Source organism: Muscardinus avellanarius (assembly GCF_963383645.1).
Source record: "Muscardinus avellanarius genome assembly, chromosome: 5".
NCBI lineage: Eukaryota > Metazoa > Chordata > Mammalia > Rodentia > Gliridae > Muscardinus > Muscardinus avellanarius.
In genome coordinates, this window is record NC_137790.1 from 355,036 (window position 1) to 382,322 (window position 27,287).

General features: G+C 48.7%; 1 protein-coding gene across 1 annotated transcript in view; it reads right to left on the minus strand.

Moving 5' to 3' along the window:
- PCNT (pericentrin) overlaps positions 1-27,008 on the minus strand; it is a gene marked incomplete at both ends in the record, with an annotated part of 31,079 nt that extends 4,071 nt beyond the window's left edge. Inside the window, 14 exons of the mRNA XM_080696008.1 lie at positions 1,383-1,544; positions 2,433-3,296; positions 9,897-10,049; positions 10,274-10,432; positions 11,461-11,664; positions 13,498-13,518; positions 13,621-13,737; positions 14,241-14,470; positions 19,533-19,745; positions 21,077-21,230; positions 24,895-25,124; positions 25,391-25,542; positions 26,203-26,354; positions 26,997-27,008. Of these exons, the coding sequence (XP_080552134.1) occupies positions 1,383-1,544; positions 2,433-3,296; positions 9,897-10,049; positions 10,274-10,432; positions 11,461-11,664; positions 13,498-13,518; positions 13,621-13,737; positions 14,241-14,470; positions 19,533-19,745; positions 21,077-21,230; positions 24,895-25,124; positions 25,391-25,542; positions 26,203-26,354; positions 26,997-27,008 (2,823 nt within the window). The remainder of the gene's footprint in view (positions 1-1,382; positions 1,545-2,432; positions 3,297-9,896; positions 10,050-10,273; positions 10,433-11,460; positions 11,665-13,497; positions 13,519-13,620; positions 13,738-14,240; positions 14,471-19,532; positions 19,746-21,076; positions 21,231-24,894; positions 25,125-25,390; positions 25,543-26,202; positions 26,355-26,996) is intronic.
- Positions 27,009-27,287: the final 279 nt, after the last annotated feature.

Here is a 27,287-nt window from a genome sequence, read left to right on the forward strand (position 1 = left end):
TCAGAGACTTCCTGGCACAAGAAGAGCCCAAGATGAGCCCTTTGGTCCCTCCAGGTTTCAAGTTTATTGCTTTTCAGTGTGTGACCCAAGAGGGCCAGAAAGTTCTGTATCTGAACATTGGAAAACAGAAAGATGAGCTTATTAAAGAACGTGGGACTTCCTTGTCAGAGCTCCTGGTGCAGCAGGGTGGAGCTTTCTGAAGGCCCGACACGGGCGTGCCCCTTGAGGACATGAAGCCTGTGCAGAGCCCCTGCCAGCTCGACTCAGAGCGTATCCCTGAGGGCCTGCCTGTGACAGACATTCAACAACACATCCCTGCCTCTTCTCAAAAGCACAGCCCAGGCCCACAGAGCTGAGAGCAAAGGGCTGCCAGCTCTGGAATCCAGCCTTGCACACTCTCGGATACAAACGTGTGACACCAACAGGCGCAGGCCAGACATCTGGCCCCAACTCTCCTCCCAGCAACATGCATGATTTCCCCAGCAGAGGAGCCAAGACACCACTGCTGGGAAAGAAAACAACTCAGCAGCCACTTTAGGTTTTAAGAGCCTTTTGGTCGTGGGAGCACGGTTAAGGAGTGCCAGGCCTGTTTTGTAAGCAGCAGAGAGGAGATGGTGGCTGGCTGCACTGAGCAGGCTGGGCACTCAGTCCCTTCCCAGGAGAAACCTTCACCAACAGAGGGGGGTGGCAGACATCTTGTGGCACACAGGCTGTACACAGGGCCTGAGGAACACAGCTAGGAACTTACTTCTTGTTCAATCACAACCTGGCCACAGGAGCAGAGATAAAAGCCAACCTTTCTTGAAGTAAAATAGGAAAAAGAACTAAGGTCAAAACTAACTCTGGAGCCTTTCAACGTCAGATGGACATTGGGAGCACGCCATCCCTGAGCCAGGTTAAGTCTGGACAATTTGATCCTCACATGAAGATACCTAACTGCTTAGACCAAGGAAAATACGTGCATCCAAAGAGCACCTTAAATGAAGCTGTCAGGAGACGTTAGAACTGATGAGGGCAGAGGGACTCACCCTGTACCACATGCAGCCCAGGAGCTGCTTACTCCTACCTCAGCAGAGCCAGTCTTTGCCACCAGGCTCCCCACATGTTCTGAGGCCGGGCCCCCAGGGGTGCCCGCCCACCCTGTGCACCTGCATTCCTCCCCCTGCACACACCTGCACCCCTGCTCCCCACCCGTTTGAGGACATGCCTGCACACGTGTCTGCGCTCCTGTGACTGATGCACCCACTAGAGGCACCCGCACAGCCATACCCCATAGGCATGCCCACATACCTCCATTCCTCCTTCGCAGAAGCACCACGCACCTGTACCCTCCCCCACAGCTCATGGACCCTCGCCCCACACACCTGCACCCTTCCCGGCACCCTGCCACCATCCTCCATGTTCAAGCGCAAGTCATTTTTCACCAAGAGCAGCTCTGCCTCCAGTTGCCTCTGGCAGACCGTGAGAACTGACATCACACTTTCTGGTTTGTGGAGATCCGCGTCCGTTAGTGTCACCAGGACTTTAGCAGGCTGCACATCATCCTTGACAGAGACAGAGGAGACAGCAGAGATGTGCATAAAACTAGAGCTGGGTAGTACAGAGCCACGCGGAGCAGCAGGGCACCCAGGGAAGGTGGCCCTGAGTCTGCTTCTGCCCATGCAGGTAGGCGCATCAGGCTGAGGACCACGACCTGCGACAGGTCAGTGCCGGGCCGAGGAGCAGGCTGCAAAGCAGGGTGGTTAGGGGTGCTGGGAATGGAAATGGGTCTGCCCAGAACCCAGCTGGCAGGGTAGTGGGCAGCTAATTTCAAAAGTTCCACTCAAAACCAAACCTTTTTTTTTTTTTTGGTAGTACTGGAGATGGAATGGAACCAAGGGACATTCTACCTCTGAGGCATACCCCAGGCTCAATTTGATTCTTTGTATTTTAAAACAGGGTCTCACTAAGTTGCTAAGGTTGGCTGTGATCCTCCTGTCTCAGCTTTCCAAGTACGGGGATTACAAATGTGCATCACTATGCCTGGCTAAAACTTTGTGAGTGTAGTGCCTTCTGTTGCAAAATGGAATAAGCTTAAAATACTTTATGTGAGAAATGCTTGTTAAGAAATAAGCCGATTGATCAGAGGGGGAACTTATGACCAGAGACCTCCTTGTTACTGTGTAGTCACAAAACTCTTAAGGGAAGGACTGTTGTGTAAAAAGCTCAAATGACTTAAAAAGATAAGTTTAAAACTGTTCCCAATAGTGAGGTCTAGCCTGACTCCTACGCAGATCCTGAAGGGGCTCCTTTCTCTGTCCTGCCAGGACCCACCAATGAAAACTCCACCCACAGAGCAAAGCCATTAACACTCCAATCAATCAGCAGCAGGAGTCAAGACAACCCACCACCCTGGCCCAGCTCGTCTCATGACCCTCAAGGAAGAGGCCTACCTGGGGGCCACAGCTATGGGAAGCGATGGCCAGCCGCCTGCTGCCACCGTCCTGCTCTGTGTGGCCGTCACCCTTGGCCTCTGCATCCACATGAGGGTGTAGGTGGGTTCCGGGCATCCCACGGGCCTGCTGCTTGTCCAACTCGGCTTGGCACCTCAGGAACCGCTGATTCAGCACCTGCAGCTGGCGGCTGAGGCGCACACACTGCGCCCGCAGCCGCTGTAGCTCAGGAGGCTCGTCAGGAGCAGCCACTGGCTGCCTTTCCAGGGCACTTCGGAAGCGCACCAAGGCTGACAGGGCAGCTCTTAGCTGGGTAGAGTGGGCTGCTTTCCGCCTGTTCATAGTTTCAATTTCTAAACCTCTCTGCACAATTATTGTTTCCCTTGCCTTCAGGACAGCCTCAAGCTCCTGAATCCGGGAAGCCAGGGCCTCGACTTCAGCCTCCCTGAGGGCCACACTGCGTCCCCGCTCGGCCAGCTGCCAAGCAGCAGCCTCCTCTGCGTCTCGCAGGCGCTGCTGCAGGGCCTCAAGGGCCTCGCTGTGCTCACGTGCCTGGCTGGCCAGCAGCTGACCCAGGGCCTCCTTGGCAGCAACAGCAGCCTCGAGCTCAGCCTGCAGAGCTGGCCCATGAGGGCCTGGGGGCTGGGAGCAGAGCAGCTCACTGTGCAGACTGCCGGCCTGGTGGTCACTGAGTTCGTGCACCACGGGCCCCATGAGGGCCAGCTCACTCTGCAGCTTCTCAATGACTTCATGGAGCCGCTCAACTTCTTCTGCCTTATCCTTCTGTAACCGCTCTTGGTTCTCTTGCAAATTTTCAATAATAATTCTCAGCTCTTCAACCTCAGAGCTTCTGCTATACACAACCTGAAGAGAAAGCATATTTCAGAGGCCAGTTATAAAGAGAGGAGCAGCCCCAGAAACTCCCTCTTCCAATTCACAGTTCAGCCCAAATTTACTCCAAAGAAGTAGTTCTGACAGCTTGTAAAAATAAAGTGTATCGAAGACCTGAAAGCAAAATAACACAGAAAGATTTCTAAGACAAAACAGGAGGAGAGAGCTGGGCGTGGTGGCGCACGCTTGTAATCCCCACACTTGGGAGACTGAGACAGGAGAATCACACAGGTTTTGGAAGCCAGCCTCAGCTACTTAATGAGGCTCTCAGCTACTTAGTGAGACCCTGTTTCCAAATAAAGTATAAAATAGGTCTGGGATTATAGCCCAAGGTAGAAAGCCTCTGGATTCCAGTCCCAGTACCACAAAAACAAACAAAAAACAGGAAGACATCTTTATGATGCTGGGTTAGACAAACAGCTCACAGACACAATCCCAAAAGCATAATCCATTACAAAAATCAATAAAGCAAGCCAGTGTGTTGGTGCACACCTATAATCTCAGAATTTGGGAGGCTGAGATAGGAGGATGGCAGCTTTGAAACAAGCCTTGGGCCGGGCATGGTGGCGCACGCTTGTAATCCCCGCGCTTGGGAGGCGGAGACAGGAGGATCGCGCAGATTCGAAGCCAGCTGCGCGCGCTGGCTTAGGAGACCCTGTTTCCAAAAATGAAAATGTAAAAATAGGTCTGGGAGTGTAGCCCGGAGGTAGAAGGGCTTCCAGGAACCCCAGTACCACCAAAAAAAAAAAAAAAAAAGAAAAAAAGAAACAAGCCTTGGCAATTTAGCAAGCCTATGTTTCAAAATAAAAAATAAAACAGGTCTTAGATGTAACTCAGAGGTAGAACCACCCCCTGGGTTCAATCCCTACTATCACCAAAGTTAAAACAACAACAACAACAACAACAACAACAAAGTAACTAAAATGTTGCCGGGCGTGGTGGCGCACGCTTGTAATCCCCGCACTCGGGAGGCAGAGACAGGAGGATCACGCAGGTTCGAAGCCAGCCATGCGCACTGGCTTAGGAGACCCTGTTTCCAAATAAAAATGTAAAAATAGGTCTGGGAGTGTAGCCCGGAGGTAGAAGGGCTTCCAGGAACCCCAGTACCACCAAAAAATAAAAAATAAATAAATAAATAAATAAATAAATAAATAAAAAACAAAAGTTAAGCTGAGTGTGGTGGTGCACACTTCTAATCCCAGCACTTGGGAGGCTGAGAGAGGAGAACTGCAGGTTCATGGCCACTCTGCAAACAGGCCCTCTGCAACTTTTTTTTTTTTTTTCTTAGTGAGACCCTGTTTCAAAATAAATAAAAAACAGGGCTGGGGATGTGGCTCCGAGGTAGAATGTCCCAATACGGCAAAGAAACAAACAAAAAAATAAACTAAAAAGTTTTGCTCTATATAACATTATTCAGAGAATGAATAGAAAAGTCACAGAATGGGAGGAAATGCTTACAAACAATGTACAAAAAAAAAAAAAAAACTTGTGTTCAGAACACAGAATTTCCAAAACTCAACAAGAATCCAATTTTTATTTTTATTTTTTTGTAGTACTGGGGATGGAGCCCAGGGGCATTCTACCTCTGAGATATAACCCTAGCCCTAGTTTTTATTCTTTATTTTGAAACAGGGTCTCACTGAGTTGCAAAGGGCCTAAGTAGCTGAGGCTTACTAAAACCACTATCCTCCTGTCTCAGCCTCCCAAATGCTAGGATTATAAGCGTGTGCCACCATGCCCGGCTCAAGAACCCAATTAAAAAAGATTAGCAAAAGATTTATTTGAACAAATATTTTACTTCTCCTCAGTAAAAATGGTGAACACAAGCCAGGCGTAGTGGTGCACGCTTGTAATCCCAACATTTGGGAGGCTGAGACCTGGAGGATCGCAGTTCGCGGACAGCCTCAGCTACTTAGTGAGGCCGTCTGCAACTCAATGAGACCTGGTTTCAAAATAAAGAATAAAAAATAGGGCAGGGGGTGCAGTCCGGAGGTCGAATGCCCCTGGGTTCCATCCCCAGACCCACTAAAAAAAAAAAATAATAAATAAATAAATAAATAAATAAATAAATGGCGAACACATAAAAAAGATGCTTGAGATCACCAGTCATTAAGGAAATGCAAACTGAACAAGGACACCCCTCCCACCTCTCAGGACGGCTGCGAGAGTGGCCACCCATGTGCTGCTGGTGGAGTGGGGCTGCCTAGCACACTCATGACGGCTGGTAGAAAGGAAAACACGGAAGCATCTGTGAGCCCGACATGGTGGCACACACTTGTTATCCCAGGACTTAGGAAGCTGAGACAGGAAAATTACAGGTTCAAGGATAGCCTTGGCAACTTAGCAACACTCTCAGTAACCTAGTGAAACCTCATTTCCAAATAAAAAATAAAAACAGGGCTTGGGGGTGTCGCTTGCAGCTAGCATGCCTCTGGGTTCAATCCCCAGTACCGCCCCCCCAAAAAAAAGAAAGAAAGAAAAGAAGCAACTGTGGAAAGAAGTTTGGCGATTTCTCTTAAGGCTAAATGATTTTTCTCATAAAAACCTGTATAAAAATGGTAAGACTGCATGGTGATGCACACTTGTAATACTAACACTTGGGAGGCTGAGACAGGAAGATCACAGGTTTGCAGACAGTCTCAGCAATAAATAGGGCTGGGGAGTAGTGGAGTAGCTTGGAGGTAGAACGCTCCTGGGTTCCATCCCTAGTACTGAAAAAAGCGGGGGGTGGGGGGGGAGACACTTCACGAAAAAAAGAGAAACCCAAAATTTCCTAACATGAGGAATGAAGCAAGGGCCATTCATGCAGAACGTATGATACTTCATAGCCATTTGGAGATGGTTAGTAAGAGCCAACTGGGGCCAAGCAGGGTAGGTAGCACCTGCCTCTAAGTCTAGTGCTGGGAGCCTGGGACAGAGGGAGAAAAGTCCTGGGTTCAATCTCCAGGACCACACAAATAAAATGTTATTAGTGAAAGATTACAAATTCCTTTATGCCCAGAAATTTGACGACTTTGATAAAATGGACAAATTCTTTGTAAAGTACAACTTAGCAAAACATAAGATGAGACAAATCCAAATACCTCTGTATCTACTAAAGAAATTGATATATTAACTCCAGATAGCTTCAGTGTTGATTCTAATAAGACATTAAAAATAAAATCATATCTTTGTTAAAAAAATATGCTTTCATAAAATGCAGGATGTGGGAAAGTTTGCAACTCATTTTGAGGCCAGCATAACCTTATCAAACCTGATGAAACCTTACAAAACAGTAAGTCCAGAGCAATGTCATCATGAACACAGGTGCAAAAATTATTAACAAAATATCAGCAAATCTCACAATGTATTCAAGATACTAAAAGGGTAGAACACCACCACTAACCTATGCAAGGTGGGCTTAACCTTCAAAACATCACTCAGTGTAAGTGATCCTACTCAAGTAGAATAAAACAGAAAATAACCATTTCCAAGGAATCGAGAAAAGCAAACTAGAGATATCAGGGACTCTCCTCAATCTGACAAGACTCCGATGAAATCCTAGAGTTCACACACTTCCTGGGGAAACATTGCTCTCCCCGAGAGCAGGAGCAAGGGAAGCCTGGCTGCAAACACTGCCACTGTAGAGCGGTGCTGGGCACTAAAGAAAGCCATCAAAACAACAGCTGGGCAAGGCACAAGCCTGCAGAGCTAGCTCCTCCGGAGGCAGGAGGCTGCGGCAGGAGGATCGCTTGCCAGAAGTAACTATAGTGAGACTCCATCTCAAAAAAAAAGAAGGTCAAGGAACAAATCTCCTTTATTTGAAGAAGGCTCAATCTTAAAATCTTATACACAGAAAGTTACCACTAGTATTCATGAATTTCATAAGGGTAATATATAAGGTTACTTCTACAAGCGCATGGATACAGCTGTTGAGTGCTTATCATTCTGTTACCTTGTTGTCCCTTCTTACACCCCTCTGACACACCAATGGCCATGATGCAGGGGCCAAGCCGGCTTCAGCATGTGTGGTGGGGCTCGCCTTGCTAAGAGTGCACAACGGTAAAAAGGTAAAAAGCTGTCAGAATGCAGCTGTGCAAAGACCCCGAAGCCTGCAGGTGTGAGTGATGTACTAATACATAGGCTGGAGTTTTGAGAATGACAGGCCAACTTGGAAATATTTTCCTGTTAAAATGACATATTAAGCTGGGTATGGTGGTGCATGCTTGTAACCTCAATAATCAGGAGGCTGAGACAAGAGGATCGCAGGTTTGCAGCCAGCCTCAGCAACTTGTGAGGCCCTCTGCAATGTAGTGAGATCCTGTTCCAAAATAAAAAATAAAAAATCGGGCTGGGGGTATAACTCAGAGGTAGAATACCCCTGGGTTCAATCCCCAATACCACAAAAAAAGAAAAAAAAAAAAAAGACATATTAGCTTGGCTCTCCAAACTCAATAAGTGCATTTCCCAAGTGAGGTGCTTCAAAACGATTACAGAGGACAGGTGAAGAAGTGCCAAGACATCCTGCTGCCTCGGCATCTATGTGTTGAAGACCCCACTCCACATAGTAAAAATCGGCAAAAAGCCCCGAGAAAGAGGTATCGTCTCTGGCAAAAAATATCCCCCACTTTAGATACCTTCATAACTATTATTCTCTTGGTATTCTTTTAACTCTCTACACGAATTGCTCTGATGATGTGAGATCAGAAATTGAGTCCGTGGAAATAAACGTCCTTGGCTTTGCTCAATAGTAAGGAAAAAACTGGCCAGAACTCAGATGCTGTGATAAGCATTCCAGCTGCAGCAATCACAAAGGGTCTCCGACCCTCACTCCTATCACTAGGTTAAGCTATTAACTCCAGTAACCGATAGCTCAGTTTAAGGAAACTTTGTTTACCCTTGAGATCCTGCCTAGAGACAGAGAAGATAAAATTTTGTGTGTGACTTTGAAGCAATTTAGTTGATGAACAACTTAGTTGCCAAAATACAATAGAGCCAAGGAGAAAGATTGTTGACCTTCACGCCCAGTGTGAGCGTTCCCCGAAACAGGGAGAATGCCGCATGGCTAGAAATGAAAATGACAAAATAAAGGACAGATATTCTAAATATATATGTATGAAGGAAAGGAAATACCGTAAGAGTAAGAAAGCACTTTTTCATGAAGAAGAGCTTATCATAAGAACGTCCCGACTGGGAAAGAAAGGAATTAGAAAGTTAGAAGCAGGTTGCAGAGGGTTTGTGATAAGGAAATGGATTATTAGAGACCAATAGGCCTTTAATAGGCTTTTTGTCTAAAAAAGAGTGTTCAGCAGTCAAGGAAATACATCTGACAATTAAATCCAAGAACTTCACAGTGTTATTTGTGGTGTCTTATTTGCCAAGCTGTGTTGTGAGTTTTTGTAAGCTTTCAGACTTCAGAAGGCAAGGCGGATGAGATCTGAGAGACGCCCATCGCATCTCCCTGGACCGCCACAGCCCCCCATGCTTGTCATATGGATATAGATGGAAACTTCAAAAAATAAAGCAAAAGAAGACTCCATGAGAAGGCGTATTCTCCAAGCCCTGGGCCTTGGGCGTGCCTGTATTGCCTTTGGAATTTACCTTTGGACCTGCCCTGCTGCAATATCGGAAGAAAGATCCGGAGCTTATCTCCTAAATGCTGGACTAGTCATTTACTTTGTTTATATGTAATTCACTATTGTTTTGCTGTGATTGCCCCCCTTCCCTTTCCTTTTTTTTTCTCCTATTATTAATCTCACTGGTGAAGGGTATAAATTTTGGGGGGTTTTTGTAATAAAGTGTCATTGGCTCAAGAAGCCTTTGTCCACCTCAGATTTCTTTCCCAAGCGTCGTACCCAAAAACTTAGGGAATTCATAGAGGGAAAGGAATCGCTGCAGATAGGTTTCTGCAGAACTCCACCTGCCTTTTGCCCCATCTTTCTGAGGATTTGACCGGGAGCTGACAATAAGGACCCAACTGAGATTAGTCGGCGACAAAGAAGGACGAGCTACCTCGAGGGGCAGCGCAAACCTCCTTGCATCCAGGTACCGCAGCATACAGAGAAGCAAACGCACAGGCGCCAGGCACAGCAACACTCCCGAGTTCCTCCCACACTGCTGGCTCAGAGCAGAACCAGAGAGCAAGCTAGCACAGCGCAGTCAAGGCCATCCCTAAATGCACGTCTTCTTCCCATACCATCGGTTACAGAGAAGCTGCTGCTTTTGCTCAGAAGCACTGCTACACTACTGTGGAGATGCAAAAGCAGGCTTCCCCTCCAGTGCTGGGAGTCTGCACCTGTAAGGCCACCTGAGGGTGCACCTCTTGCCTGTTATCACGAGGATGTGCCTGGGACTTCACCCAAACAAGTTCCTCCGGCACACCTCACTCACAGGCTACAAGCAGGAAGCAGAGCAGACTGCTGGCTCTCAACTCGAGATCCCCAAAAAGCTGCTTCCACAGGCAGCCTGTGAGCTTCCTGCCTGCCAGCAGGTCCCTCCTCTCACTCTGGGGGAAGGCACACAGGTGTCTGACGGTGGCCCCTGCACTTAAATAACCAGCAGGAACTGGGGTCTTGGTGGAGGTCTACAGCTCACCTTTAAAGTGGCATTCTCCTCTTCACGTTCTTCAGTGCTGAGGGCAGGGGGATGGCTCTGCATATCGAGTTTTAAGTTCAGATGTAGTATTTCTTCGTTTTTACTTACTAAGTCATCTTTAGTCTTTTCTAGCTGTTCTTTTAATTCCAAAACCTTCAATAAAATCAAAGTATTGAAAATTATCTAATATTCAAATGGATTTATGATTATCAAAATAACTCTGGAAGATGTGAAAATATATGTATTGCTAGCCTATGAAAAATACACATTAGTCACACGTGGCCCGTCTCTGGACACCTGACTTAAGCTCAGCGGTGCCCAGGGCCATCAAGGACAAGCAGCCCTCCACGGCAGTCCTGCACCCACACTGCATTCACCTCCATCTCGCGCTGCAGGAGCACCTCTGCCTGCACCTCTGGATCCACAGCAGAGCAGCCCCACGGAGCCATGGGCCGCCCGCCCTCCGCGGACCTGGGCTGCGACACGGGCCCCAGCAGCAAGTCACTCATCTGCAGCTCCTTTAGGTCCTCTTTACCCTATTTAAGAAAGAGCGGATTTACTGTAGGTAGATACTTAAGGAAACGGAGAGCCTCAAACTGCTGTCACCATATAGGCCATGCTCCACTCTCCTGAAGAAGTGGGCTCACCCATGCACACCTGGGCTCACCCATGAACACTTGTGCCCAGTGGCTTTCCAGATAGCACATGCTGGACAGAGCTCAGCTGAGCTCCTGCTGGGACCCCTTGGAGACAGCCATGCTGTGTGTGTACTCCATTCTCAAAAATATTCACAAGGCTACTACCAACTTTAAAATGTTGGCAAGAAATAAGACGTGGATAACATGTATCCATATGAGGGATATTAAAAGTTGTTGAAGTTTTCAAAGGTCATTAATATGGAGAAAATGTTCATAATACATTAGGTAGGGAAGAAACTGGCGTATAAAGTTGTATATGTGATCTAATTTGGGAAAGGGAAAAGGCGTTTTCCAAGTCCCCAGCACCTATTAAGCTCAGTGAAGAGATGCAGCGTCAATGAGTGCGGGAAGAAGCACCCATCAGCGATCTCTCAGGGCGCCCAGGGCCGGCGGGCTGGGCTAAGGGAGGGGTCAGGGGACTCAGGAGGCAGCTAGGCAGGCGCTGGAGGCATCCCCTCCAGGAAGCTTACATCCTGGAGAGTTCAGCGGTGTGCACGTGCCCACCAGCACTCCCTGACAAAAGCTCTCCTGTCAGCCTTGAGCAGGACTGTGTCTGACTCTCCAAGCCTCCTTGGGCCGCATTTGTCAAGTGACACTTTAACCTCCAGAAACATAAAATAAACAAGAAGTCTAGAGTTCAATTCCTTTTAGCCAAATGCTGACAAAGGAGGCAGGACTGCTTCCTGGAAAGGCAGCACTCTGCCCTGGTAAAAACAGTAAGCCTGCTGGCAGCAGCCCTCAGCACACCCCTGGTCCACAACAGGCAGGTGGCACACGAAAAGGGGCCATGGGCTGGTGTGGCCCAAGCCGCCCTCCAGCCCACCGCCCAGGGCGCACTCCACAAGGTGTGCACACAGCTGCTTTACCTGTAATTTTTTCACAAATTTTTTCTGTTTTTCCAGTTCTTCCTGGAGCTGGGCCACTTGTCTTCTGCTGTTAGCATTTGTCTCCTCAAGATGTTTAATTTCTTCTTCCTGAATTAATACTTGTCTATCTGCTAACTCTTTCTTTATAACCAATTCATTAAATTCATCTGTTTTTTCTCTCAATTTTTCTTGTAACACTTCAATCTAAAACAACAAAAAATGCATGAGAAATACAACAGACCATTAAAAAACAATCATCTTCCAAGCAAAAAAACACACAAAGCAATTGACAAAAACACTGGCCGACATGATGGCACACTCCTGTGATCCGAGCATTTGGGAGGCTGAGACAGAAGGATTGCAGGCTTGAAGCAGGCTTCAGCAATTTCGTGAGACCCTGTTTTAAAGTTTATTTATTATTTATTGTGGGTCTGGGGATGGAACCCAGGAGCATTTGACCTCCGAGCTATACTCCTTGGCCTAATTTTTATTCTTTTATTTTGAAACCGGGTCTCACTGAGTTATAGAGGGCCCACTAAATAGCTGAGGCTGTCCGCGAACCACGATCCTTCGGTCTCAGCTTCCCGAATGCTGGGATTACAAGCGTGTGCCACCATGCCCGGCCTGTTTTAAAATTTAAAAAAAAAAAGTTTTTTTTAAAGGGCTGGGGGGCGAGAGTAGGGAGTTGTGTGACTCAGAGGTAGAATGCCTCTGGGTTCAATTCCCAGTACCACCAAAAAAAAGTCTCTATATGTCAGTTGTACAATGAAACATATCAAAAAAAATAGCACACAGTTCTCTCTTTAAAAACATGCATGAGCCTGGCATGCTGGTATACTCCTATAATCCCAATACTAGGGAGGTTGGGATAGGCAGAATGCAGGTTTGAGGCCAGCATCAGCAACTTAAGTTAGATACTGTTTCAAATAAAAAAATAAATAGAGCTGGGGTTGTAACTCAAAGGTAGAGTGCCCTGGGTTCAATCTCCAGTATAAACACAAAATATTAAAAAATTAAAGCTGGGTGTGGTAGTGCATGCTTGTAATTTCAGTACTTGGGAGGCTGAGGCAGGAGGATCAAAGGTTTGCAGCCAGCCTCAGCATAGCAACTTAATGAGATCCTGTTTCAATTAAACAGCAAAAGCCAGACGTGGTGGCGCACGCTTGTAATCCCTGAGCTTGGGAGGCTGAGACAGACAGGAGGATCGTACAGGTTCGAAGCCAGCCTCAGCAACTTAGTGAGACCCTGTTTCTAAATAAAATATAAAATAGGTCTGGGAGTATAACCCGGAGGTAGAAAGCCCCTGGGTTACACCCCCAGTACCACACACACACAAAAAAAAACCCAACAAAATAAGACTGGGGGTGTAGCTCAGAGGTAGAATGCCCTTGGTTTCAATCCCCAGTACAATACACACACCAAAAATAAAAATAAAAAATAAAATAAAAAACCCATAAAAACAAAAATATAATACAAAATGTGTTAGTAAATTAAAGCTTATTTTTACAGAAAGAAACAAATACTACTCAGCAATAAAAAAAATGACCTATGGATACAAGAACAACCTGCATCAATCTCTAGAGAGAGAGGAAGGAGAACCCATTCCCAAGAGGTTATGCGCATGCTTCCGTCTGCATCCCACTACAGAGACAGGGCAGACGGCTGCCTGGAATCCAGAGGGGTGGGCTGTGGAGGGCACAGAGCTCCATGTCCCACTGCAGGTTGTGATGCTGGAGTCTAGCTCTGCAGGCTGTGGCCACTGGAAACAAAGGCTCTCTCTGAGTCTTACCAGTCCATGGAAACCCACTCTTTCCTCAAAATAAGTAATTTTAAAAAAGAATCAGTAAAACAACTACGCATAGCCACCACAGACAAGAGGATGCAGACCCACAGACCTGAGCAGAAGGAAATGAGAGTGGGAAGGTGCACACAGCCCGCCTCACAGCCCCAGCCATGCAGGGCGAGGGCCAGCTGTGGCCAGAGCAGCGCATGCCAGCTACGCAGCAGGGAAAAAGCAGAGGCGCTCATCCATCCTACCTCCTCATCCAGCTGGGCGCACTGTCGTTCCCAAGGACATGGAAGGCAAAACGTAAAAGGGAAAAATGCTGAAAACACTGCAGAGGAGGCACCCCGTGCACAGGGCCCATGGGGCTGGCCTACCTGGCTGTCGCGGGGGCCCCGGGACCGCGGCCGGGCTGCCTGGCGGAGCTGGCCCTCTAGCCTCTGGATCTCCTGCTGGAACTCCTCACGCTCATGTTCCCGCTCAGTGGCCTGCTCCTGCAATAAGAGGCAGCCTTTGGGAACAGGGCCCCGTGAGCACGTCCACACCCACCACCAGCCCCTCCTCACGCTCATGTTTGTAAAACAAAGTTGAGGAAGAGCCCCTCAGAAGAAATGCAAAGGAGAGCTCAGCCACTGACAAGTTTTGAAAGTGGTGAACAGGAAGCCATGGTTAAGAGCAGGTAGCCCAGTCCTAAGGAAATGACCCAGGAGCAGGCCAGGCGCAGGCACCTCCTGGTCTGCAGGACAACAGCCCAACTACTAGAAACATCTCCCAAGACCACAGGAGGTAACATGGGCCACGAGGACGGCAGAATCTTCCCTCAGCACCTCCCTCACAAAATGTGGAGAGATTATCACCAAGGGTCAGGGTGACACAGGAGCCTGCCTATCTGTCCAGGGGAGCACAGTGCTGATCTACAGCAGGGTACTGTAGAAGCCACCGACACTACAGTGGTAACTCTCAGACATGAACAGAACTTAGCCTCCAAACTTCTTACGTCCATGAACTGCCGCTGGTTCCGCAGATGCTTGTCCAGAGCAGCCAGCTGCTGCTGCAGGTCAGTCACCACTTCAGCCTGCTTGGCACAGCCCTGGTGTTGCACAAGCTGGTCCTCCAGCTCAGACTCTAAGACCCTCATCTGTGAGAGTAGGGCTGCTCGGTCCTTCTCCGACTGTTCCCTGGCCTCAAACTGCTCCTTGGTTAGAGACTCCACTTCCTTCTGTAGTTCTGAGGGTGCCAAGAAAAGAGACAGGGAGGCACCCCACTCAGCACGGCCTGTACAGAGTGGGGCTCGCAGAGCGTGCACCTCCTGATGGTGACCAAGTACAAAACAGCACCAGACCTCGACAGGACTGCTATGGGACCCACGTGCAGCTGGCAGAGGCACCCAGGAAAGAGCAGTCACCACAGCCAGCCTCCCTGGAGGCCGGGATTGAAGGATGGGCCCAAGAGACTCCTACACGTGACACCACAGAGGCCTCATTCCCCCCTGAAACCTTTTCTTCCTCAGGACAGTGACAGGGCAGAGGCAGGAGCCACCACAGACATCAATGTTAACCAAGGGCCAGCACCAGCTGTCTTCATCAAACTAACACACCCATAGTTTTGTCAAACACCCTGTGAAAATAAAGACAAATTATCTCTGAAAAATAAAAACTACATCTTTTAAGTGAAAATCTGCTCTAGTAAAAACTTCAGAAGCCTATGAAGACTACACCCTGGTGCCTCAGTGAGGTGCTGGTCAGCTTTCTAGACATCCCATCTGCATGCGCACCCCCAGTGTGCAGGGCTGCAGTCTCCGCTCACACTCGGCTCGGGTGTGCCGAGGCCGCAAGTAGCAGACCACTCAACACAATCCCGGCAGTGCCTCACCTCGAAGGAAAGCCCGCCAGTTACCAGGAGCTACAGCTGGTCCCCTTCAAAATTCAGGGTGAAATTTAATTCCCATCATCAGGGTATGCAGAGGGGGCCTTTTATAGGGCATTGGTCTGGACAGCTCCATCACCACAGGTGGGTTTAACACCTCAATAAAGGGGCTTTGGGGAAGGGGCATCTCTCTCTCCCTTTCTCATGGTGTGCAAGGCGCCGTGGTAGAAGACAGCTTCCAGACCTATGGGCGCCCTGACCCTAGACTCCCCAGCCTCCAAAACCATGAGAGGTAAATTTCTGTTAGTTATAAACTGCCCAGTCTCAGGTATTGTTATATCCACCTAAGATGGACGAGAACACTCACTGATGAGGCACTGAGCAAGTTGAAACCACAGGTAAACAAGTATCTTGGAAAAGAAAAGAAACTTGCTAGTGCTGAATCCAAGTGCCTCTCCAAAACTGAAATACCAAGTCCAAGAGTTCTTATAGCCAGGCATGGTGGCATTGCCTATAATTGCAGTACTTGGGAGGATCACAGGTTTTAGGACATCCTCAGCAACATAGCAAGTCTTTTAGCAACCTAGCAAGATTCTGTTTCAAAAATAAAAAACAAATGGGGACTGGGGGTGTAGCTCAGAAAATAGAGCAAAAAAAAAATTTTTTTTTTTTTGAGAGTTTGGGGATGGAACCCAAGGCATTTGACGTCCGAGTTACACCCCCTGCCCTATTTTTTATTCTTTATTTTGAAACCGGGTCTCACTGAGTTACAGAGGGCCTCACTAAGTAGCTAAGGCTGTCCGCGAACCACGATCCTCTGGTCTCAGCTTCCCAAATGCTGGGATTACAAGCGTGCACCACCATGTCCGACCAAAATTCTTATTAACATTTCACCAGCTTTCAAAACTATCAATCTTTTATGACAAACTATCATTACCATTATCATAAAATTCTCAATAAATCTTCATGCTAATAAGTAAGCAATTATCCTAAATTAGCCTTAAGCATGCTATCGTAATAGTGTCATTTGTAATCTTCAAGAGGGAAGTATGGCTTACCTGGCGGAAAAGACAGATGGAGGGGAGACAAACCGACTGTGCCATCCCCGGCAAGGCCATCCCAGGCCACATACTGGCAGGAAGAAAGGGGCCTGGCCTAAGCCCCACCCCATTCACAGCCACATGCAAATGCACCATGCAGAAGGCCTGCGGAGGTCCAGTGGAGCTCAGACCTGCAGGAAGGCCCAGCCCCTCACCTGGAGACCTTCCCGGAGGAACAACTACAACTGTCACAGACATGATCCCAGCAAAATGGCATACCTGGAGCTCAGTAACTACAGTGATTGTTTATAAGTGCTTTATTTTGCTACAGAACTAAAATGAAACAACTTTGCCAATTTTATAAATGAATATGGAAGATTATAGTATCATTTTGTCTAACAGTTTGCCACAAAAGTTCTGAAGAACTTTCCCTCTTTAGTTGATAATTTACGAGCTCTGAGGCAAAGCCAGGAGTGGTGGCACACACCTGTAATCCCAGTACTTGGAGGCAGACACGGGAGGATCAGAGATTGGAGGCCAGCTTCAGCAACTCAGCAAAACCCTATTTCAGAATAAAAAAAAAAAAAAACTCCTACACAGAACAGCCGCTGGGTCCAATTCCCAGTACAAAAAACAAAAAGAAAACAAAACAAAAATCTGATGCAAACATATAGCACATCATGCAGAAAATGCTTATTCTTACAAACCTGAGTCTTTGTGTTCTGCCATGTTAGGAGTGCCTACAAAGGGAAATGCAGAGCGTCTCAGAGATGGAGATAGAAGCCCTGGACGAGGGAAAGGAGCGGCAAGCAGAGGGTGCTGCCTGCGGTGGCTGCAAGACTGCCCAGGGCGCTGGCACTGACTTTGAGAGAAACGAAACGAGCAGGACAAACGACAGCACCCCGGAGGCAGCCGCAGCACTCTGCACAGAGAAAGAGGCTCACATGGGCGGTGGGCACGGCTGAACGCCCCAGAGACCGCGGTGAGTCCACATTCACAGAGCCCTGAAGGGAGCACAGCTCACCTGGAAACCCTGCCAGCACGGGGCAGCCAGGGCTGCCTGGGAGTGAATGTGCACAGAACTGCAGCACCGAGCAGAGGAGGAAGAGGCTGGGGGAAACTGAGGCACGCATGGCAGTGCCAAAGGACAGCCCACCAAGAAGACCCCCAAGAAGCAGCAAGGGCTTGCCGGTGACGCGGCACAGCAGTGGAGGAGCCTGCTGAGACCGGGAGGGACCCAACAACCAGCCCTCAACTCACAGGCTCAGCTCTGCCACGGTGCTGCCCTGTGGGCAAGCTGTGCTACGGGGAACCTGTAGTGGTCAGTTGCGGGGAACCTGTACTGGTCAGTTGTTTTTGTTTCTTGTTTTGTGGCACTGGGGATGGAACCCAGGGACATTCTACCTCTGAGCTACACCCCAGCCCTATTTTATTTTGAAACAGCACCTAAGTTGCTGAGGTTGGCCATGAACCTGTGATCCTCCTGTCCCAGCTCTGAAGTACAGGGATTAAGGTGTACACTACCAGGTATGGATGAGGTTTTTAAAGTCATTGAGGCAGGGTGTAGTGCCACATGCCTGTAATTCCAGTGCTTGGGAGGCTGAGATAGGAGGATCCCAATATGGAGACCAGCCTCACAACTTAGAAGAAACTCTCAGCAACCCAAGCATGGTGGCACATACCTGTAACAGCAGTACGTGGGAGGCCAAGACAGGAGGATGACAGGTTCATTAACACCCTTAGAAAGTAACAAGACTCGCATCAACCTAGCAAGACCCAATTTCAAAATAAGATAGGGATAGGAGTGTAGCTTGAAGGTAGGATGTCCCTGAGTTCAATCCCCAGTACCACAAAAATAAAATAAAATAAACGAATCCCAAAACTTGGGAGGCTGAGACAGAAGGCTTGCAGGTTCTAAACCAGCCTCAGCAAATTCAGTGAGACTCGTAATAACCTAGCAAGACCCTGTTTCAAAATCCAAAATCAAGAGGGCTGGGGATGTATCTCCGAGGTGGAATGCCCCTCAGTTCATTACCCACTGTCCATTATCAAGTAAAATAAAATAAATAAACTAAAGTAAAATAAAATAAAATGGGACCAAAAAAGATATACACATGGGAAAAGCCAGTATAATATTTTAACATCAGGAATTTATATAAAAAAGGAAATAAGACAGTGTCAGAGATGTGTAAAAGAAAGTGAGCAAGAGGAGGAAGTCTGGAAGTACTGGGGACTGAGCCCAGAGGCTTTCTACAATAATTATACCCCCCAGTCCTCTTTATTTTTTGTGGTATTAAGGAATGAACCCAAGGGCATTGCTACCTCTGAGCCACAACCTCCAGCCCTATTTTTTATTCTTTATTTTTGAACAAGGTCCCACTAAGTTGTAGAGGGCCTCACTAAGCAGCTGAGGCTGGCCACCACGCCGGCGAGAAGGCCCCTCAGGAAGATCCCCCACGACCTGGGGAAGCCTTCAGACAGACACAGAACTATCTTGAATAAATCAGCACTGACCTACAAACACAATGTTTAAGCTTCTTATGTTTAATCATTTCATTTTAAGACTTTAAGACTAAAATGTCTAAAAGACCAAAAATATATGAACTGATTTTATCAAAACTATATTTCCTAATCAGGGCTAATAGCAGACACTTTCAATATTTATTTATTTATTTATTTATTTATTTATTTATTTATTTATTTATTTATTTATTTATCTGTGGTGGTGCTTGGGGTGGAATCCAGAGGCTTTCTACCTCCGGACTATACTCCCAGACCTATTTTTTATATTTTATCTGGAAACAGGGTTTCACTAAGTTGCTGAGAGCCTCACTAAGTAGCTGAGGCTGCGTGATCCTCCTGTCTCAGCCTCCCAAGCGCAGGGATTACAAGTGTGCACCACCACGCCCGGCTTATTGTTTATTTTATTTTTGATGCGAGGGATTAAATCCAGAGGAGGTCTACCTCTAAGCTACACCCCCAGCCTTGTTTTATTTTTTTTTATTTTCAGAGTCTAAGTTGCTGAGGATCCTTACTAAGTTACTGAGGCTGGCTGTAAACCTGCAGTCTTCCTGTCTCAATCTCCCAAGTACTGAGATCACAAGCACCACCACACCTGGTCACTCGTTTCAGAGAAGGCAATTTTTCTGGGATTCAGAGCTCTAACCTGCTGCCCCCAGAGCCTCGGGACCACCATGGGGCACGTGGGCACTGCATCCACCACCACCCCTCTAAAGCCAGCACCGGCGCAGATTCCCACACACAGGACTCCTCAGAAACAAGCCCTCACGCTGTGTTTTCACCATGAGAGTGTCACTTCCATGGGAGCTGGGGCTAGTTACCCCAGCCCAGATCTGACTGAAGTTCTGGAATCTAGTCCTTACCAGCCTCTCTAGCTTCGGCTTCCGCAGCCCACGTGTCCCTCTGGCTCAACAGGGCAGAGCGCTCTTCCCGCAGTTCGGTCAGCTCGCGAGCCACCTTCTCCAGCTCCCGGCCCAGGCTCTCTAGCTCCAGGACCAGCTGCTGCTCTGACTCCTCCTTCCGGCCCAGCGCTTCCTGCAGATCAGCTTTCTCCACCTTGAATCCCTCAAGGAGACCTGAAGAAGAGACTGGCTGAGGCAGGATGCTCAGAGCCCTGGAGGAGCAAAGGCAGAGGGAGGTATGCCCACCAAGAGTGCCTGCCCGAGTACCTGCACGTCACGCTGCAGCACTGGTGAGCAGACACAGGGTCCAACCACCCGAGAGGAGAGGCCTCCAGACAGCGAGTGACCCTCCCTGTCCTGTGCTGAGCACAATGGTGGCTGCTGGAGGGACAGTGTGCCACAGACACCCCACACCTTTGACCCAAAGAGCAGGGCCCTCAGTGCCAAGTGACGGGTGGTCACTTCATGGGTCTGTCTCAGTCCTCAAAATAACCCTGCCAACAATACTGCCCATGCCACCACCACACCCCCAAATGTAACTGTGTCCACTGAGAATTGTCACTGGGGTCTTACACCAATTTATTTATACATTTTACTTTTTTAAAAAAATCTTACTTCTAGCTGGGCATGGTGGTGCACACTTGTAATCCCAGCATTTGGGAGGCTGAGACAGGAGGATCATGGTTCACGGACAGACTCAGCTACTTAGTGAGGCTCTTTGCAACTCAGTGAGACCCTGTTTCAAAATAAAGAATAAAATATAGGGCTGGGGTTGTTGCTCAAAGGTAGAATGCCCCTGGGTTCCATCCCCAGTACCGCAAAAAAAATCTACTTCTGTGCATGGTGGCACATGTTTGTAAGCCTAGTTCTTGAAAGACTGAGACAGGAGGATCACGGATTCAAAGCTAGTCTAAGTAACTCAGTGAGGCCCTGTTTCAAAATACATACATAAGCTGGGTGTGGTGGTGCACACTTGTAATCCCTGCGCTTGGGAGGCTGAGACAGGACCATCGCACAGATTCAAAGCCAGCCTCAGCTACTTAGTGAGGCTCTCAGCAACTAGTGAGACCCTGTTTCCAAATAAAATATAAAATGGGTCTGGGAGTATAGCCCAGAGGTAGAAAAGCCCCTGGGCTCCATCCACAGTACCACACACACACACACAAAAAAAAAATATATACATACATAAATACATACATACATATATACACATATCCCTACTCCTGCTGAGAATGATGGCACATACCTAAAAAACCAGGGATTTGGAAGGCTGAGTCAGGAAGATTGCAAGTATGAGGTCAGGCTGGGCAACTTAGGAAGACCCTGTCTCAAAATAAAAAATTAAAAGTTCTGGGGTATAGCTCAGTGGAGGAGTGCCTCTAGGTTCAACTCCAGCACCACCAGAAATAGAAAGAAAAAAAGGAAAAAAATGCGACTCCTAACAAGCTCTCCAGTAACGCTGTTTCTGCCTCGTCTCACTGTGCCAGCCAGGCCAGGCTGCTCACCCTCAGCCACATGCAGCTTCAGCGCCAGCTCATCCTTGGCAGTGCTCTCTTCTCTCAGGCATCCCAGCAGCTCCTGGTGCTTCTGGAGGACCTCCTCATTCTTATGACTGAACTCTTTTTCAAACTGAGAATGAATCTGACGTGCTTCCTCCAGCTGTTAAAACATTAGAGAATCAGGACTGCATATAAAAAACCAAAGTTTAAGTTGGTGCCAGCAAAATTCTACTTTTACCCATAGACTCCTGGCCATCACTCTGAACAGGGCAGGACAAGTGTAGGGCGCGGTGCCAGGCACCTCCCAGCATCACTCTGATGCCTAGGGCCATATGACCAGGGCAGCCCCTTACATGGCTACCAGTCTCTCGTCAGTCTCCTTTCCTGCCCACCTCCTGGCTCAGCCCTGGCCCCCTCTCCTCTCTTCCTCCTGGCACTCCCCAGAATGTACACCAGGTCCAGGGCAGCTGGTTATGGGGCCAGATGAATCTCTGCACTCCTGACATGGAAGGACAGCTCAGCATCCAGGACCAGGGCTCCTGTGGCCCCCAACTAGTTAACACAACTCTGGTGTTTCCTGGGGCTCAAGAAGTCCACTGACCTCTAATGAGTTCTTCTGGTTCTTTGAAAGTGGTCTGGAGGCCAGCTCTTATATATCTATCATCCACAGGCTACCTCCTCTATCTCCCATCCTCTCAAACATCTACCCCCACCTTCCTGTACCAAAGGCCACTCACCCATCACCCCACAGCCCTGCGGGGGCCCGCTGACCCAATCCACTCACAGCCTCTTTCTTGCTATCCCTGCATGGGCTTTCCTTGCCTCCTGCAGGGCTCTGCTCTGGTCACTGCGACAGGGAAGCACCCACTTCCCTCAGAATGCCCCACCTCCTCCCAAAGAATATATCCTGCATGGGCAAGATTTTAATCAAGAGGTTTGAGTCCCTGGCAGTCTCTTAGACATCTCCATCACACATCAAACATGGCAGGGATGTGGGGATTCAGCTATACACGGAATCATCAAAAGTGTGTCCAGTTCCTCAGAGGACCGGCAGGTGCACAGAAAGAATTTTGGGGGAAAAAAGGTAGGCAGTGCTGCGAAGCAAGGCCGGTGCTGGGGCCTCCGAGGCTGGGATCAGAGCCTGCTGAGGGGTTAGGCCGGTGCTGGGGCCAGCGAGGCCGGGATCGGAGCCTGCCGTGAGGCAAGGCCGGTGCTGGGGCCTCCGAGGCCGGGATCGGAGCCTGCCGAGGGGTTAGGCCGATGCTGGGGCCAGCAAGGCCGGGATCGGAGCCTGCCGAGGGGTTAGGCCAGTGCTGAGGCCAGTGAGGCCGGGATTGGAGCCTGCCGTGAGGCAAGGCCGGTGCTGGGGCCAGCGAGGCCGGGATCAGAGCCTACCGTGAGCCAAGGCCAGTGCTGGGGCCTCCGAGGCCGGGATCAGAGCCTGCTGAGAGGTTAGGCTGGTGCCGGGGCCACTGGCCGGCATCGGAGCCTTCCGTGAGGCAAGGCCTACTGAGGCCTCCGAGGCCTGGATCGGAGCCTGCCGAGTGGTTAGGCCGATGCCGGGGCCATCGGCTAACATCGGAGCCTGCCGTGAGGAAGGCCGGTGCTGGGGCCTCTGAGGCTGGGAGAGGAGCCAGCTGAGGGGTTAAGCCAGTGTCAGGGCCAGTGAGGCCAGAACTGGGGCCTCCCATGAGGCAAGGCTGCTGCTTGAGCCAGCGAGGTCTGGATCAGTCCACCGGGTAGCCAGGCCACAACTGGGGCCATCAAGAGTGGGATCGGTATTTGCAACACGGCATGCACAGAGAAATATCGCAGAAAATTAAAACCAGATGCTTCCCCTAATCAGCAATAACTAGGAGGAAAGGGGCAACAGGAAGAGGTCGAGCTATAGAAAGGGCCCTATAGTGAAGTAACTAAGGTGACCAATCAGAGGGTATGGAATAGGGGAGGATGGAGCCTCTTTAAAAAGCAGGAGGTACATAAACGTATGTATCAAAGTTAATCACCAAACAAGCATGGGATCGAGGGAGGGGGAGGGAATGGGATGGGGGCTGGATGAGGGCTAATTGGGTGATGTGTGCTTGTATATCCTCTCAAGTCTTATATTCCAATGTGATGTATGATTACAATGCACCAACAAAAATAAATTAAAAATAAATAAGTAAACAGATAAAAGAGATAAAGAAAAAAAAGAAGGTAGGCAGGCAGGAAGCCAGAAAGAACTCCAGTTCTCAATACCCAAAGAGGATTCAAACCAAAGCAATGCCTCACACAGAAATGCCAATGTAACTGGGCTAACTCAGAGCTCTCTATGTATGTATGTATATATGTATGTATGTATGTATGTATGTATGTATTTAGAGGTACTGGGGATGGAACACAGGGGCATTCTACCTCCAAGCAACACCTCCAACCCTATTTTTTATTCTTTATTTTGAAAGAGAGTCTCACTGAGTTGCAAAGGGCCTAAGGGAGGCTGTCCTTGAACTGTGATCCTCTGGTCTCAGCCTCCCAAATGCTGGGATTACAAGCCTGAGCCACCACACTCAGCTCTCTTATCTTTTTAATATGCTCTTAATGTCCTTTCTGAGTACCTAAAAGGTGCTAGGAGGGTTAACAAAAGTAAGTCCTTTCTTAGTGATAATCTCTAAATATAGACACATTCCACGTGGAACTGGAATTTCTCTCAATTAAATAGAGATTCTGCATGTCATGCACAGGAAGATGGTTTCTTTCAGAATTTCGGGTGAGAAAAGACTACGGAAGAAGTGTGCGTGAGAACACTGTGGGCAGTCACAAAGATCACAAACAACAGCAAAGGCAACGAGTGAGCACTCAGACGCACCAAGAGTTACTGTCCCCACATGCACAGTGGAGCAGGGACAGAGGGCACATCCAGGAGTCAGATGTACCTGGAAAATAAAAAACCCTTCATAGGCCATGATGCTAGGCTGGCTATTAGAAATATCACACAAGCCGGAAATGGTGATGCATCCTTATAATTCCAGTACTTGAGAGGCTGAGAGAGGAGGATCACAAGTTTGCGGCTGGCGGTTACAGCTTACATAGCAAGGCCCTCCACAAGATCCTGTTTCAAAATATAAAAATATAAGCCGGGCGTGGTGGTGTACACTTGTAATCCCAGCATTCGGGAGGTTGAGACCGGAGGATGATGGTTCGTGGACAGCCTCAGCTACTTGGTGAGGCCCTCTGCAACTTAGTAAGACCCTATTTCAAAATAAAAAATAAAAAATAGGGCAGTGGGTGTAGCTCAGAGGTCAAATGCCCTTGGGTTCCATCCCCAAACCCGCAAAAATAAATAAATAAATAAATACATAAATACATAAATAAATAAATAAATAAGGAGCTGGGTGTGGTGGTGCACGCTTGTAATCCCAGCATTTGGGAAGATGAGACAGGAGGATAGTGGTTTGTGGATAGCCTAAGCTACTCAATGAGGCCTTTTGCAACTCAGTGAGACCCTGTTTCAAAATAAAGAATAAAAAGTAGGACTGGTGGTGTGGCTTGGAGGTAGAATGCTCCTGGGTTCTATCCCTAGTACTGCGAAAATAAATAAATAAAAATTAAAAATAGGGCTGAGGGTGTGGGTCAGAGTTAGAATACTGCTAGTTCAGTCCCTAGTGTCTCTGTCAAACAAACACACACACACACACACACACACACACACACACACACACACACACACACACACAGCACACGAATGGTGCCCAGCAGAGCACCCAGAGTGAGGGGAGCACTGCTGCCCATAGCATCAGGTATCACATCACCTATCCACCTGCCCCCACAATGTGCCTCAGCCTCACCTGTCTGGAGGAGTCCAGGGCTATCTCCAGGAGGCCATCCACAGCCACGCCAAGGCTCTGGTAGACTCTCCTGATTGGCTGTTCACATTCCAAGGAGCTTTCAGGGCTCATGAAAAAGCTTTCACACACATGACTGCTAATTTCAGCCACTGAAGACATCTCTGCACCTTCAGGCAAAGTTCGGTCCAACTCTAGGGCCACATCTGACCACATCTCCTCCAGTGGTTGAGCTGTGAGATAAGCCAACACAGACACCGCTCTCTGGGTAAGCATGCTGACCCAGCCACAGCCCTTGGAGCCAGCACGTGCACGCACACACACACGCAGAAAATGAGGGTACATCTCCTAAAATGCCCAACGGCTCTACCGAGGCCCAACCTTCCCTTCTCTGAGTGTGGGCGCTGGCAAGAAACAAGGAATATGGCACTCTTGAGAGTGTTCTGGCACAGCAGCTGCTAACCCACTGTCCCCAGACAGGCTGGCCTGACACACGCACCTGATGATGAAGCCAAGCCTGTGTCTTTTGCACCTGCATGGTCCAGGAAGAGTCCCACATGCTCATCAATCCGGCTCTTCAGAGCAACGGCCGCCTTCAGCGTCTCTCCAAACAAACCCAGGAGCCTCCTGAGGGCATCGCTGACTGCTTGCCTGAGGCAGGAAACCATGGTCAACCACCACTGTCCCATGAGCTTGAGATCCCTGGTTACTTTGAAAGATGCTGCCTACCAAGCCACAGGCCAACCAGGATCCCAAGAGTGCATGCCTATCATAGACCACTGACCCGCGACCCCGTGCACCCTGAGGAACAGTCACAGGACAGGGAGTAGGAAACTACGTTTGGGTGGGAGAAAATGGGACTGTGGGATTACAACAGGGCCTCACAGGAAGGTAATGTTTTTGTAACACAGCACAATGTGAGGGCCAGGCATGGTAGCACACACCTGTAAACACAGAACTTGGGAGGCTGAGACAAGAGGATCACAGGTTTGAGGCCAGCCTTAGGAATATAGTGAAACCCTCAGCATCCTAGTGATAGCCTGCTTCCAAATAAAAAATAAAAGAGAGCTGGGGTGAAGTTGAGAGGTAGAACATCCCTAGGTTCAATCCCCAGTAGCACACACACAAAGTGAGGACTTGGTAAAGCAAAGAAGGGGCCTGTGAACGGTGTGTCTGTGCACTCTTGCAGCACTCCCCTGGATGTTTAGAATCTTCTCTGTCCATCAGATGTCAACGTGCACGGCAAGCCCACAGCAGCACAGCGACCTGCGCGGGCGGCCGCTGAGCACCAGCGCGAAGGCACACACTGACCTTTCCCTTTGAGACAGGTCCACGTCTGCTCTGAGCATGGCGACGAGGGCGGCCCCCTCCTGGTTCTCCCTCTCCCGCCTCTGCTGCAGCCTGTCGAGCTCGGCACGGCGCTCCTCTACTTCCTGGCTTAAGGACAGGACTTGGCCTCTCAGCTGTTGAGGAAAGGTGTGAAATCTTGCTAAGATTATTTAGTAGAAGCTTAAGTGGCTGCAGGGAAATCCCATTGGAATTTCCATGTTTACATTTAATAAAATATGGTGAAAGTCAAACAAGGGATGGGATGCCTAAAGACAAAAATGATTAATATGATTTTCCTCCATTATTCATCACTTACAAAAAAGAATACGTAAATAAGCCCAGCCCAACCTGCCAGGGAAAGGGAGGGGCAAATCTGTCAGATTCATCTCACAGAAAATTCAAAACTAAATCCTTGTATCTGGCCAGGAATGGTGGTGCACACCTGTAATCCCAGTACTTGTGAAGATGAGACAGGAGGTCACAGGTTCAAAGCCAGCTTCAGCAACTTAGTGAGGTTCACATATACTTCACAAGAACCTGTCTCCAAATAAAAAATAAAATAGAGTTGGGGTGTAGTTTGGAGGTAGAATGCCTCTGGGTTCAATCTGAGCACCACAAAAATCAAAACAAACAAAACACCTGTATCTGGTCATTCAAAAAAATATTAGTTACTGAGCAGGAAAAAACCTTTCTTATATATTTCTCTCTAAAAACAAAACCTCAGTGTCTCAGCGGTATAGTCCAGGTGGCAGGTGGCAGGTGGCTGTGCCACATACCTTGGCAATCATGCTGTGTGGCTGAGAAGTGACCAACAGGTGAAGCACACCAGCTGGAACCCCTTAGCTCCAGTGCCTGCCCCAAGCCACCTGCCAAGGACAGGGACAGGGGCAGGCCAGGAACAACGCTGCGGGGTGCACGGATCCAAAGGCACAGAACGCCACACACACTCATGGGCAGTGAAGGGCGCCACCCCATCCACGGCTACCACACGAGGCAAGGACAGGCTGATGGCACACTGAGAGGCTCCTGCTCGGGAGCAGACCGGAGGAGCCAAGAGCAATGGCTAC